Source organism: Heterodontus francisci, chromosome 32 (assembly GCF_036365525.1).
Source record: "Heterodontus francisci isolate sHetFra1 chromosome 32, sHetFra1.hap1, whole genome shotgun sequence".
NCBI classification, from domain to species: Eukaryota; Metazoa; Chordata; class Chondrichthyes; order Heterodontiformes; family Heterodontidae; genus Heterodontus; species Heterodontus francisci.
This window is the reverse complement of record NC_090402.1, coordinates 44,914,296-44,928,987: the sequence shown is the minus strand read 5'-3', so window position 1 is coordinate 44,928,987 and position 14,692 is coordinate 44,914,296. Positions and strand designations below refer to the sequence as shown.

Here is a 14,692-nt window from a genome sequence, read left to right as displayed (position 1 = left end):
TGTTCTTTCTGCAGAGACACATCCAAGTCCATGATGTGTTATGAAAATGCAAGTGCAGTAAAAGGAGACTAGGAAAGGGTCTCTGGGAGGAGGCTAAGTTAAGGTTAACCTTCATACATATCACACCTATTTTCATTTGTGCAAAGCCCAGGAGAGATTATGGAGGAGCTTGTCCAAAGATCCAGCCCGACTGTAAAAACATGCTGAAGGGAAGTAAATATGTTGTTCCGGTCACTGTAGAACTGGGTGCAACCCACGACTATTGCTTTCCACTAAGTTCACCTATCTAGATCCAGATTTAGGCAGAATTGACACCAAACTGCATACTGACCACCAAACTTTGGGAAAACACACCATAATGCACAATAATGAATAAGTATGTCGCAAAGGAGTAAAACAAACAATATTTTAAAAAGCCTCGACAAACAGTGCAGCACGCTTTCTTTGAAGCATTCTTCAGGATTTGCTCAAAATTATCGGATCAGTTCCAGTTAAATCATAGATGATTGGGCATACCTATGTATTTAATAATATTATACATAGCTACGCATATATAATCGAACACATTAATTGTAAGATATCAGAAACTAAGAAGCATTGATTATTAATGCTGCTCTTTCTACCTTCAGTCCCTCATGTCCACGACTGCATTTGGCCTTGGTTCTAAGTACTTTGCACTCTATGAGGTGGCAGGGGTTGGAATTCAATGGCATACCTTCAATCAGTCGCCAGTAGAAGGAGACGACTTCAATCTGCTGCTCTCCATGGTCATGCTGATCGTTGATGCCACTGTCTATGGAGTACTAACATGGTACATTGAGGCTGTCCATCCAGGTACTACTGCTTCATTCAGCTAACTCTTGTATTTGTGCAATATTTATTTACAAATGTCTGCAGTCATTGTATTGAAGTTGGTTCATCCTATTTTCCTTTGCATTTGTTCAGACTCTGCCTTCCTGTCACTGTCTATCTAGATTCATTTCTTCTGTTTGTCTGTCTAGATACTGTCTGTCTTGATCATTACATCCATCCATTAACAAGCTACAACTGGGATAAGAACAAGTTCCACTTAAGAGCAAGATTGATCTACGGAATTATATTTTCGATTCCGTTTTAGTGATACAGTACTTCCTTTTTGTTAAGTACATGTTATTTTTCTCATGATCTAGTTGTGTTTTCAGCTCTGTTGCTCCCCAATAGTTTAATGCATCCTCCTGTCATCTGACCTACACCATTAACTGTTGATGGCTAAAACTTTACACAGGAACCAAAAAAATGTTGGCTTTTATCTAGAGAGGATTGGAATACAAAAGTGTGGAAGTGATGCTTCATTTGTATAGAGCCTTGGTCAGACCTCTATCTGGAACGCAAGCATTCAGATGAGAGCAGCACACCTCAGGAAAGATATATTAGCTTTGGAAGGGGTTACAGCACATAATCATCAGAAAGATACTAGCGTATAAAGAGTTAAATTACGAGGACCAGTTGCATAAACTTGGTTTGTATTACTTTTGGGTTTAGAAGATTGCAGGTTGATTTAATTGAGGTGTTTAAAATTGTAAAGTGATTCAATATGCTAGATACAGTGAAACTTCCTGTGGTGGGGGAATCCAGAACAATGGGGCATAATCTTCAGTCAGAGTTAGGCCAGTTAGGAATGAAACCAGGAAGCAGTTTTCACACAAAAGTGAGTGGCAATCTGGAACTCCCTCTCCCAAAATGCTGCTGAGGTTGGGTCAATTGATGTTTTCAAGAGTGAGATAGATAATATTTTGTTAAGTAAAGGCATCGAGAGATGAGAAGAAATGGTAGATAAGTGGAGCTCAGGTACAGATTAGCTATGATCTAATTGAATGGCAGGGCAAGCTGGAGATGCTGAAGGATCTACTCCTGTCTCTATGTTCCTCAGCAAATCTATATAACATAGAGTATGCTCATTTATTTTGATTGAATGGCCCATATTGTTTTACCCATCAATTTCCAAGTTACAGTTCTGTAAAGCAGCAGTTCTCAACCGGGCATCCGCAGCCCCCTAGGGGTCTGTGAGAAGGTTTCAAGGGGTTCACCAAATCTGCAGGTTGTTCCTCAGATGATTTTAAGTGGACTTCCTATAGCTTTATATTCATTTGGGGGTTTTACTGTTGTTGATGCGGTTCCCTAGAACCAGTTCTCTTTTTGTACAGATGTGGGGTTTAAAGGAGGGACTATCCCTTGCCCTGTCAAGGACAAAAATCTCAGGCAGATTATAGTGTATTGTATGGAAGAGATGAAAAGGTTCATTTGTGCCCAGGCAGCCTGCTGCCTGGGTGGGCAAAGGATGCAATGTTGCTGGTCCTGCTGCACCTTTGTCTTTCAGCATCCTGTGATGCTACAAGACAGATTGTGGGGAGCAGTGAATGTCACTCTTGTAACTGGCTTATGAAATAAAATTCCTGTATTTGTCAGAGCGATGCAAAGAAAATCACCAAGCCTCTTCTCAGACACATGTCATAATTAGTTTTTTGTATGTGTTTTTGTAACACATTTCATTTTAATGCTACGCACAAGCTTAATGCCCATGAAATGATTTACCAGTCAGCCCGTGTAATGTGGTAACAGGTTTTCTGGCTTCAAATAAGATTCCAATGTCAGGAGTATTGATTTTGTGGGGACAGCTTGACAGACATTGGAGTCCAGTCTGTTTGATCTCTCTCTGGAGATGCAGCCAATGTAAAAATATATATTATGTGAAAAATTGGCATCACATTTCTTGGTATCATGAGCATTGATTCCTGGTTAAATCAGCAACAGACTGAAAACATTAAGCTATAATTTTCAGCTTTTAAGCCACAAACAACATCTTGAATGATCAAAAACAAGAAATGCTGGAATCACTCAGCAGGTCTGGCAGCATCTGTGGAAAGAGAAGCAGAGTTAACGTTTCGGGTCAGTGACCCTTCTTCGGAATAGTTCCGAAGAAGGGTCACTGACCCGAAACATTAACTCTGCTTCTCTTTCCACAGATGCTGCCAGACCTGCTGAGTGATTCCAGCATTTCTTGTTTTTGTTTCAGATTTCCAGCATCCGCAGTATTTTGCTTTTATCTTGAATGATCAATCCTACTTTTGCATCATCCCATTTAGTTCTAGATATTAATATTGAACATTGAGAAGTTCAGTTCGACTGGTTTGGTGTTTTGCCAAGTTTTCAGGAGCAAGAAGAGGAATCTGAATTTATCATGATTGCGACTACCGTAAAGCATGGAGATTTAAATATTTATTTAATTGGGAAAGAAGATTTCATAGTTGTATGATAGTTATTGACCATTTTAAAGTTACAGCTTGCGAATACACAAAATGTACCAAGTTTATCTTAATAACACTGGTGCAGTTGGATTTACAAAGATGAATGAATTTGTTAAAGACGTTAGTTGCTTGCTTGCCATATTTTCAGTAAATAAATGGAACCATTAAGAATCCTGCCAAACATATTAATATAGCCTTTTGCTTCTAACACACATTTGTAAGTAAAAGTTGGGAATTTTATGAATTTGAAACCATACGGGCAATAAATATGGTCAAGTGATTGTGTCACTTAGATCAATTAATCTCTCCCAATGTGTACATTCTGACTTTAACATGGCAGAATTAATCAAATCTTTGCATACATTATGCATTATTTGGAAATAGAGTCTAAAAATAAAGTCAGTTGTTTAGATCTAATGTTGCTGGAGATTCTGGTGTTTGGTATGGGTAATGTTCCAGAAGTAACATCAGATAATGTCAATATTCTGGTGATGTTTCTGGGTCACACATTTCTGTTTTATTAAGCTACCTGGTGAGCTGGTGTGGGGTTTCTGTGCATTTATACCAGTTTCTTTCTTTTCTTTTGGGCCTCCTTATCTCGAGAGACAATGGATACGCGCCTGGAGGTGGTCAGTGGTTTGTGAAGCAGCGCCTGGAGTGGCTATACAGGCCAATTCTGGAGTGACAGGCTCTTCCACAGGTGCTGCAGAGAAATTTGTTTGTTGGGGCTGTTGCACAGTTGGCTCTCCCCTTGCACCTCTGTCTTTTTTCCTGCCAACTACTAAGTCTCTTCGACTCGCCACAATTTAGCCCTGTCTTTATGGCTGCCCGCCAGCTCTGGCGAATGCTGGCAACTGACTCCCACGACTTGTGATCAATGTCACACGATTTCATGTCGCGTTTGCAGACGTCTTTATAACGGAGACATGGACGGCCGGTGGGTCTGATACCAGTGGCGAGCTCGCTGTACAATGTGTCTTTGGGGATCCTGCCATCTTCCATGCGGCTCACATGGCCAAGCCATCTCAAGCGCCGCTGACTCAGTAGTGTGTATAAGCTGGGGGTGTTGGCCGCTTCAAGGACTTCTGTGTTGGAGATATAGTCCTGCCACCTGATGCCAAGTATTCTCCGAAGGCAGCGAAGATGGAATGAATTGAGACGTCGCTCTTGGCTGGCATACGTTGTCCAGGCCTCGCTGCCGTAGAGCAAGGTACTGAGGACACAGGCCTGATACACTCGGACTTTTGTGTTCCGTGTCAGTGCGCCATTTTCCCACACTCTCTTGGCCAGTCTGGACATAGCAGTGGAAGCCTTACCCATGCGCTTGTTGATTTCTGCATCTAGAGACAGGTTACTGGTGATAGTTGAGCCTAGGTAGGTGAACTCTTGAACCACTTCCAGAGCGTGGTCGCCAATATTGATGGATGGAGCATTTCTGACATCCTGCCCCATGATGTTCGTTTTCTTGAGGCTGATGGTTAGGCCAAATTCATTGCAGGCAGACGCAAACCTGTCGATGAGACTCTGCAGGCATTCTTCAGTGTGAGATGTTAAAGCAGCATCGTCAGCAAAGAGGAGTTCTCTGATGAGGACTTTCCGTACTTTGGACTTCGCTCTTAGACGGGCAAGGTTGAACAACCTGCCCCCTGATCTTGTGTGGAGGAAAATTCCTTCTTCAGAGGATTTGAACGCATGTGAAAGCAGCAGGGAGAAGAAAATCCCAAAAAGTGTGGGTGCGAGAACACAGCCCTGTTTCACACCACTCAGGATAGGAAAGGGCTCTGATGAGGAGCCACCATGTTGAATTGTGCCTTTCATATTATCATGGAATGAGGTGATGATACTTAGTAGCTTTGGTGAACATCCGATCTTTTCTAGTAGTCTGAAGAGACCACGTCTGCTGACGAGGTCAAAGGCTTTGGTGAGATCAATGAAAGCAATGTAGAGGGGCATCTGTTGTTCACGGCGTTTCTCCTGTATCTGACGAAGGGAGAACAGCATGTCAATAGTCGATCTCTCTGCACGAAAGCCACACTGTGCCTCAGGGTAGACGCGCTCGGCCAGCTTCTGGAGCCTGTTCAGAGCGACTCGAGCAAAGACTTTCCCCACTATGCTGAGCAGGGAGATTCCACGGTAGTTGTTGCAGTCACCGCGGTCACCTTTGTTTTTATAGAGGGTGATGATGTTGGCATCGCGCATGTCCTGGGGTACTGCTCCCTCGTCCCAGCACAGGCATAGCAGTTCATGTAGTGCTGAGAGTATAGCAGGCTTAGCACTCTTGATTATTTCAGGGGTAATGCTGTCCTTCCCAGGGGCTTTTCCGCTGGCTAGGGAATCAATGGCATCACTGAGTTCCGATTTGGTTGGCTGTATGTCCAGCTCATCCATGACTGGTAGAGGCTGGGCTGCATTGAGGGCAGTCTCAGTGACAGCATTCTCCCTGGAGTACAGTTCCAGGTAGTGCTCAACCCAGCGGTCCATCTGTTTGCGTTGGTCAGTGATTATGTCCCCCGATTTAGATTTGAGGGGGGTGATCTTCTTGATGGTTGGCCCAAGAGCTCTCTTCATGCCATCATACATTCCTCTGATGTTTCCGGTGTCTGAGGCCAGCTGAATATGACTGCATAGGTGTTGCCAGTAGTCGTTTGCGCAACGCCTAGCTGTTCTTTGTGCAGTACTTCTGGCTGCTTTAAGTGCTGCGGATGTTAAATCGCTGGGGGCTTTCTTGTAGTTCAAAAGTGCAATGCGCTTAGCGGCTATGACAGGTTCCAGCTCTTCATTATGAGATTGAAACCAGTCTGCATTTCTCTTCGCACTTTTGCCGTAGGTGGTCAAAGCTGACTCATAGATGGCGTCTCTGATGTGGGCCCACTTGGTCTCAGCATCCCCTGTGGGAGTGTTTTGAAGGGCTGTTACAAGTGAATTTAGAAATTTTTGTAACAGCTGTGGGTGAGAAATTCTGCTCGTGTTGATGCGCGGGTGGCCCTTCTGCTTGGAATGATGCAACTTCTTTGGTCTGAGTCTAACCTTGCTGCACACCAGGGAGTGGTCGGTGTCGCAGTCCGCACTGTGGAAGCTGCGTGTGATTTGAACACTGTTTAAGGCGGCTCGCCTTGTGACAATGAGGTCTAGCTGGTGCCAACGACGTGATCTTGGGTGCCTCCATGAAACCTGGTGACAGGGTTTAGTGTGAAAGAACGAGTTGGTGATGCAGAGGTTATGATAGGTACACAACTCAAGCAGTCTCTGCCCGTTCTCATTCATCCTTCCAACGCCATAGCGCCCAAGGCAGGAGGGCCATGAGTCATGGTCGGCCCCAACCCTGGCATTAAAGTCCCCCAGCAGGAATAGGTGTTCGGTGTTGGGGATGCTGCTAATGATGTTATGGAGTTGTTCATAGAACTGGTCTTTAGCTTCAGGTGCGGAACAGAGTGTTGGAGCATAGATGCTGAGTAGGTGTACTGGACCAGAGGTGGTGAGCAGTCGGATGGACAGTATGCGTTCCGAGCCATTTGAGGGAGGCTCTATCATGCTGAGCAAGGAGTTTCTGATGGCGAAGCCCACTCCATGCTGTCTTGGTTCTTCAGGATCCCTGCCCTGCCAGAAGAAGGTGTAGTCTTGCTCTGCTAGAGAGCCACTCGCGGGGAGGCGAGTCTCCTGAAGTGCTGCAATGTCCACATTGAGTCTACTGAGCTCGTTGTTAATGATGGCGGTCTTCCGAGAATCGTTGATTTGTGTAAGGTCTTCCGACAGGCCAGGACACATAGTTCTGACGTTCCAGCTTGCAAAGCGAAGGGCTGGTACCTTCTTTCCTTTTTTCATGTTGTTTGGTGCGGTGTATCAGTCCACCTTTCGGGCAATGACCCTGAGCTCCAAGCACCCATTGAAGCAGGCAGACTGTGGCGGGACAGAACCTTATTGACCGGGGGCTGCCCGGTTTGAGGCGGGCGGTAGCTGTCCAGTGAGGTGCAATGACCTCTCCCACCGACAAAGGCAACCCGTGGCGCCCAGTTTCTACGCCAATTTATCTGGACTTATAACCCGTAACTGCTGCCTTCCATGTTGTTTCAGTCGCTGTGAGGCAACTATGGAGTGACCTCTCCATGGCGCATGCCTGGGCAAATTTATGGAGGTTGAGAGTTGCCCAGTCGTCAAAACCCCCCTCTCGGCCTTTCTGGTGGGGTCCAAAGGAGTGCAGGACACGACGTTTGGCACCAGTATGGCTGCAGGAACGAAAAGAAAGAAAAGAAAAGAAAGAAAGAAAAAGAAAAGAAAAAGAAAAAGAAATACCAGTATATACCGACTCTTTATAAATGGATTCATGATATTGTTACATGAAATACTGAGGGAGGTTTTCCGTCATTTATACTCAGACTGTACAATAGTGATAGATCACCTTTGATAGAATCATGGAGCACTTGAAGGAGGCTCATCAGCCCATTGTGTCTGTGCCAGCTGTTTGTTTAATTGTATAATTAATCTTTATACAGAACAAATACTTGTGTTACAGGGGACTGTGGTATTTTTCTAACATGGGAAGGAGGCCTCAGAAGCAAAAATGTTGCGAACCCTTTCTCTAAAGGAATCTACAGAGCTCAACAGTTAAATTCACCATGTGCACTGGCACTGACCCATACAAACTAAGAAGGTCCCATATGTGATCCTTGGTCTTCCTGAGATACCTGCGCAGTGGTAGAGGCAGAGTAGTTGACCATAATATTCGGTTGCCAAGGGAAAGATATAGACAAAGTTCCCACTTCTGATTCAATCCAGTAATTTCTGTTTGACAGTGCATCAATGTGGATATCAGATAAGGTCAGGATTATGTTTGGCTATAATGAAAACTCCCTATCTACATGCAGACATTAAACAGTGGCCGCTTGGGTGTGGAACCTAAGTAGTCTGTAGACCTGTATCCCAGGGTGAACCTTGAGAATGGGAGAGGTGCAGGAAAATTCACTGCAAGAGTAAGAAAAGGGAATGAGTGATGTGGGACTGTGAATAATAAAAAGGCACAAGAACGTCTGTGAACAAAATGTAGATATTTCCTTCACATCACTCCCAGTGTTGTACTGGAAATGCACCACTAGTGGATTCCCCTGAGCTATGTCATTGTACTACATCTGGTCAGTTCAAGTACATGGATACAGGAGGATTGACTCAGGGCTGGGCACCCCTTTGAGTTAGAGTCAATTGGAAGGGAAAAAGTAAAATTGAACTGGCTTACTGCTGGTAACAGCAAATCATTATACTTACCCTGGTGCGACTCAGTCCTTTTGTGTAAGGGCAAAAAAAAAATGTCATCAAAGTCCCAAAGCAGAACCTAAGCCTCAAGGAAGATTTCAGTTTATTGGCTAGAATAACGTAATACTGCAGGCTGAAGTTGCCAGTAATATTAATGAGTTTAAAAATCTCCTTTACCCTTTGGTATTAAAGAAATGACTTGCAAGGCATGTAACAAATAGATTCAGTTTCCAGTGTTATCAATATCTTGTTCAAAGTGACAATAAGGTGCTGTGTTCATGCTTTTCCAACTAGTAGTATATGTAGGAAGTTATTGCAGTACACTGGCAGCAATGCAGGCTTTATATTTCACTGGGCCTGCATCTTCTTGCAACAAACAGGAAACAGAACACACAAGGAACCTATCAACCTTTCTGGATAGATATAGGGCACACTGTGCTCCTACATATTCAGATAACCTCTGCTATATTCGAGATCATCTGTGGGAAGTCAGGACCTGGATGTCATCGTGATGTCCAGGTTCCAACCCCGGATTTGAAATCCTGCCCATTGTGTCCAATTCTGAGCATCACACCTTAGGAAGGATGTGAAGACATTAGAGAGGGGGCAGAAAAGACTTATGAGAATGCTTCCAGGGATGAGGGCCTTCAGTTACTTGGATAGATAGGAGAAGCTGGGGCTGATCTCCTTAGAGAGGAGAAGGTTGAGAGGAGATTTGATAGAGGTGTTCAAAATTATAAGGAGTCTGGACAGAGTAGATAGAAACTATTCCCATTGGCAGTAGGGACGAGAACCAATTTAAGGTGAATGGCAAAAGAACCAAAGGCGACATAAGGAAAAACTTATTTATGCAGCGAGTGGTTATGATCTGGAATGCACTGCCTGAGAGTGTGACGGAGGCAGATTTAATCATGGCTTTCAAAAGGGAATTGGATAATTATCTGAAGAGAAAGAATTTACAGGACTATGGGGAAAAGGCAGGGGAGTGGGACTGTTACGACCTCAGTGAGACCGTTAATGTTAAAATACGATATGAACCCCCAGACCAATTTAAAGAATTACACAAGATTTCACATTTTATGACTTTTATTATAGCAACTAAACTAAAAGAAATCCCCGTTAACTAAATATGTATGTAGTTGAGACCCCAAGTTACAAAGAATAGGTATTTTCTTTACTTAATAAAATACTTGGAAACCCCACACCACACTTATACATTACACAGTCCTCTTTGATGGCGAAATCCTTTTCACTTAAAAGTCCCAAATGTCTCCCAGTTGCAATGGGTTGGATCTTCCAGAATAATTTCAAAATCAATGTCCTGTCCACTCACTTCTCCAAGCATTTTTCACCTGGGCGTTCATGAATAAGGCAATTCCTTATGATCCTGTTGGGCTTTTACTTCTCTGCGAACTTTAAAAATCAAAACAGGTTCCATTCTTCACAGCCTGTTGCTGTCTCAAGCTTCTGAGAGCAGGTGTTCCCTCTCTCCCTCTTGAGGCTGCCACCAATGATTATCTTCCTTACAGCCTTCGCTGAGGCTACAGCCGTTGGGTTCCCTTCTTACAGCCTGTCTGCCTTCAGAAAATCTGTTAAATTTATCTGGGCTCAGAAGTCAATAGCTTATTGTCCTATTCCAATATGCAAAGTCCAGAGGTCTGGTTTCACAGAGTCACCTGGGCCTTCCATTTTCCCCAGGTGTTAACAGCTGCTTGGTACATTTGCATTTTCAAAATTACTGGCTTCTTGTTTAGGATCGAAAGTCTAAGAGGGTAAAACCCATTGCTCTTCAGATGTTACCCCTGCAGTCTCTTTTTTCAAAAAAAGTTTTTGATCTGTGTTCTCTGTTGCACTGGTAGCCAAGATTTCTGTCTTCCCCTTTCATAGAGTAGGTGTGAGGTCGCCTGAATTTCTGGACTTCATCTTAAACTTTAAAAATCTCAGTTTTTAAAACATAATCCTGTTACAAAGTCCAGCATTCATAACAGGGACTAGCTGAGTTACTTTTGCAGAAGCTGGTTGGGACATGACAGGCTGAATGGCCTCCTTCTGTGCTGTCTCCAATCCATGATTCTAACTCCTTCACTTTTCTTCAAAGTAGTACCACAGGATCATTTCATTCACCTAAGACGCCAGGCAGAGCCTCAGTTTATGTCTCATCCGAAGACAGCACCTCCAGCAGTGCAGCACTCCCTCTGTACTTCACTGAAGATCCAGCCTAGATTATGTCCTGAAGTTTCTGGAGTGGGATTTAAACCCACAACCTTCTGACCTAGAGGCAAGATTGATACCACTGGACCACAGCTGGCACATTCTGCAATTACTCATGGACATGCAATATACTGCTTACCCAGTATGCCAATCACATACAAAAATCAAAAACCTAATTATTCTGTACATGCTATGCAGATTGCTAGGTGGTTTAAAATTTCAAGTTGTAGTTTAGGTTTAGAGATGGAGGATAAGTTCTCCAGATTTTGAGACTGCTTAAAGTTTGCACCTGTTCAGAACTATCAAATAATTTAAGTTATACAGTCTTCCAATTCTTTGACACATATACGTATCACCCTTTATATGAAGGTGGTTTCTCTGAATAATCCAAATCTTGAATGTTATGGGAGCAGAATTGCTGAAATTTTAATATTTCTCAGTACTCTGAATATGCGCATAACAGAAAAAATTGAATGTTATTTCACTCCAGAACATGCTATCACAGGCTTCAAAGAAGCATTACTTTAAATTCCTTGGAGGACAGAATCAAAATGGTTCAGATAATACATTGGTTCAGTAAAAAAAAACTTGAATCAGTTCTTGCTCCAGTAACTTGGTCAGCTGTGATGATTTGAGTATCCTGCAGAATTTCAGTACCGTACTGCTACAGGCCCACAGAATCAAACACCTGACCCGCAACATCTTACGCAGAATTACATAGAAATTACAATGCAGAAACAGGTCATAAATAAAAACAGAAAATTTTGGAAATAATCAGGTCGGGCAGCATCTGTGGAGAGAGAAACTGAGTTAACATTTCAGGTCTGTGACCTTTCATCAGAACTAGGAAAAGTTTGAAATGTGATAGGTTTTGAGAAAGTGAAAGGGGGGAGGGTAGGAAGAAGAACAAAGGGTAGGTCTAAGATAGGGTATGGGGCAGGAGGGATTAAATGACAAAAGGTTTCATTGTGCAAGGCCAAAGGGAGTGGTAATGGAATAAGTAAAGAAACAAAAAAAGTGTCTAGAGGGGTTGTGAAGGCAGAATCATCAATAGCTGCTGTCTGAACGCAAAGTAAAGAAAATAAGAGAGAAACGAGAGGAAAAAAATGCAACCCTGCAAAGAAAAATGGAATAAAGAGGGGGCAGAAGTTATGATCTAAAATGATTGAACTCAGTGTTGAGTCCAGAAGGCTGCAAAGAGCCCAGTCGAAAGATGAGGCGCTGTTCTTCAAACTTGCATTGAGTTTCATTGGAACACTGTAGCAGACCAAGGACCGAAAAGTCAGAGTGGGTCCAAGGTGGAGAACTAAAATAACGAATGACTGGAAGCCCAGGGTTACACTTGCAGACTAAACGGAGGTGTTCCACAAAGTGGTCACCCAGTCTGCATCTGGCCTCCCCAATGTAGAGAAGACCACATTGTAAGCAGTGAATACAATATACTAAACTGAAAGAAGTACACGTAAATTGCTGTCTAACTGGAAGGAGTTTTTTGGGGCCATGGATGGTAAGGGAGGAAGTAAAAGGGCATCTCCAGAGCTTGCATGGAAAGGTACTGTGGGAGGGGAGGGAGTGTTGAGGGTAACTGAGGTGTGGAACAGGATATTGGTGAGGGATCAGCCCCTTTAGAATGCTGAGAGGGGAGGGGAAGATGCGTTTGGTGGTGGAGGTGGTGGAAATAGTGGAGGATGATCTGTTGAATATTGAGGCTGGTGGACTGGAAGGTGAGGATAAGGAGATCGCTATCATCTTTCTGGGAGGGAGGGGAAGGGGTGAGAGCAAAAATGCATGAAGTAGAACAGATGCTTTCTAGGGCTGTGCCAACCACGGTGGATGGAACCCTTGGTTGAGGAAAAAGGAAGACCAATTGGAAGTGCTGGTATGGAAGATTGCATCATCCAAACAGATCTCTCCTGCATTCCACCCTATCACAGACCTTCCCTTTTGTTCTTCTTCCTCCCCCCCCCCCCCCCCCACCTTTCACTTGCTCAAAACCTATTATATTCCTAACTTTTCCCAGTTCTAATGAAAGGTCACAGACCTGAAATGTTAGGTCGAGTTTTATTCTGGCCACAGGGATCCCAGCTGTCGGCTGGAAGGTGGGGGGAGACCTCACCTCAGCTCTTCATCAGATCTCCTTAGTTAATTAATGGTGGGCAGCCAGTTAACTGCCCACAGTCAGGGATGCTGTCCCTTTAAGGGACAAGCTCCTGCCTTCAGAGCTGCCAGACAATCAGAAGGCCAGCAACTCTGCAGTACCAGCAGTGCCAGTGGGAGCAGTGGCCAGTGCCAGTATTGCAGGAGGCCCTGCAGTACCGAAGACGTGGGAGACCCCGGGAGAGGCAAGTGGGGTCAGGGTTGCAGGGGCCATTCAGGCAGGTCCTGGTGATGGAGTTGGGGAGAGGGTTTTGGGGAGGGTGGGAGAAGGAGTGTCTTCCCGAGGGCTGGCGATTGCCGCCAGGGGGCCCTTCTGGAGCCCTGGATTCCCCCACAAAGAGGGGACCCTCCCCGAGCCCGGACTAAATTGGAAGGCACATGAAGGTGACGGGCACTCCACACCCTGTCCTCCAACGCAATTTTATGAGCCTCCACCTCCATTCCTGCCCCTAGGGGCCCATAAACTTCAGCCCATTCATTCTGGTTTGCTCTCCATAGATGCTGCCTGACCCACAGGGTACTTCCGGCATTTTCAGTTTTTTTTTCCAGATTTCCAGCATCTGCAGTATTTTGCTTTTGTGCAGAAACAGACTACTTGGCCAGTTGCCTAATGCTGGTGTTTATGCTCCACTCAAACATCCTCCCACCTATTTTAGTTAACTCTATCTTCAGATCCGTCTATTCCTTCTTCATGCACCTATCTCACTTCCCCTTAAATGCATCTATGCTATTCACCTCAACTGCCCTCAATGGCAACAAGTTGCACATTCTTAACAACTCTCTTGGGTGAAGAAGTTCCTCCTGAATTTCTTACCGGATTTATTAGCGACAATGTTATATTTAAATTTGCGGATGACACCAAATTGAAGGGTCTGATTAATACAGAGGAGGACTGTGAGAAAATGCAGGAAGACATTAATAAACACAAGAATGGGCATAAAATTGGCAAATGAGCTTCAATATAGATAAGTGTGAGGTGGTACATTTTGGTGAGAATACTAAGGAGGCCACATATTACTGGAAAATAATAATTTAAAAGGGGTAGAGGAACAAAGGGTTTGGGGAGTACAACTACACAAATCACTAAAGGTTGTGACGCAGGTTAATAAGGCCATGATAAAAGCAAACCAAGCAGCAGGATTTATTTCCGGAGGAATAGACTTGAAGAGAGAAGTTTTTCTAAACTGGTATAGAAAATTAATTATACTTGGAATACGGTGAACAAAAAGTGCAAAAAAGATTTACTAAAATGCTACCAGAACTGAGAGGTTTTACCTAGCAGGAAAGATTAAACAGGTTGTGGCTTCTTCCTCTAGCAAAGAGAAATCGACGGGGTTACCCTTTAGAGGTTGTTAAGATTATGAAAGGGTTTGATGAGGTAAAGTTAGAGCTGATGTTTCCGCTTGCTGGGATGACCAAAACTAGGGGCCATAAATCTAAAATAGTCACTGATAAATCCAATAGAGAATTCAGGAGAAACTTCTTTACCCAGAGGGTGCTTAGAATGTGGAGCTCAGTACAAAAGGGGGTTGTTATTGAGGTAAATAGGATAGATGTATTTAAACAAAGCTAGATAAATATATGAGAAAGGAATAGAAGGATATATTGATGCGGTTTGATGAAGGGTGAGAGGAGGCTCGTGCCGAAATTGAACACCAGCATGGACCTCATGGACCTGCTCAGCCGAATGGGCTGTTTCTGTGCTGTAGGGGAGGCGATGGCATAGTGGGTTAGCAATGCAGAGGTCCAGGCTAGTGCTCTGGAGATATGGTTTCAAATTCCCCCCACAGCAGAAG

General features: G+C 44.0%; 1 protein-coding gene across 4 annotated transcripts in view; it reads left to right on the top strand.

The window, feature by feature from the left end:
• Positions 1-14,692, top strand: part of abca2 (ATP-binding cassette, sub-family A (ABC1), member 2) — a 585,325-nt gene that overhangs the window by 413,803 nt on the left and 156,830 nt on the right. For all 4 annotated transcript variants that reach the window (XM_068012728.1, XM_068012729.1, XM_068012727.1 and 1 more), the window contains one exon: positions 630-834. In XM_068012728.1, coding sequence (XP_067868829.1) covers positions 630-834 — 205 coding nt within the window. The remainder of the gene's footprint in view (positions 1-629; positions 835-14,692) is intronic.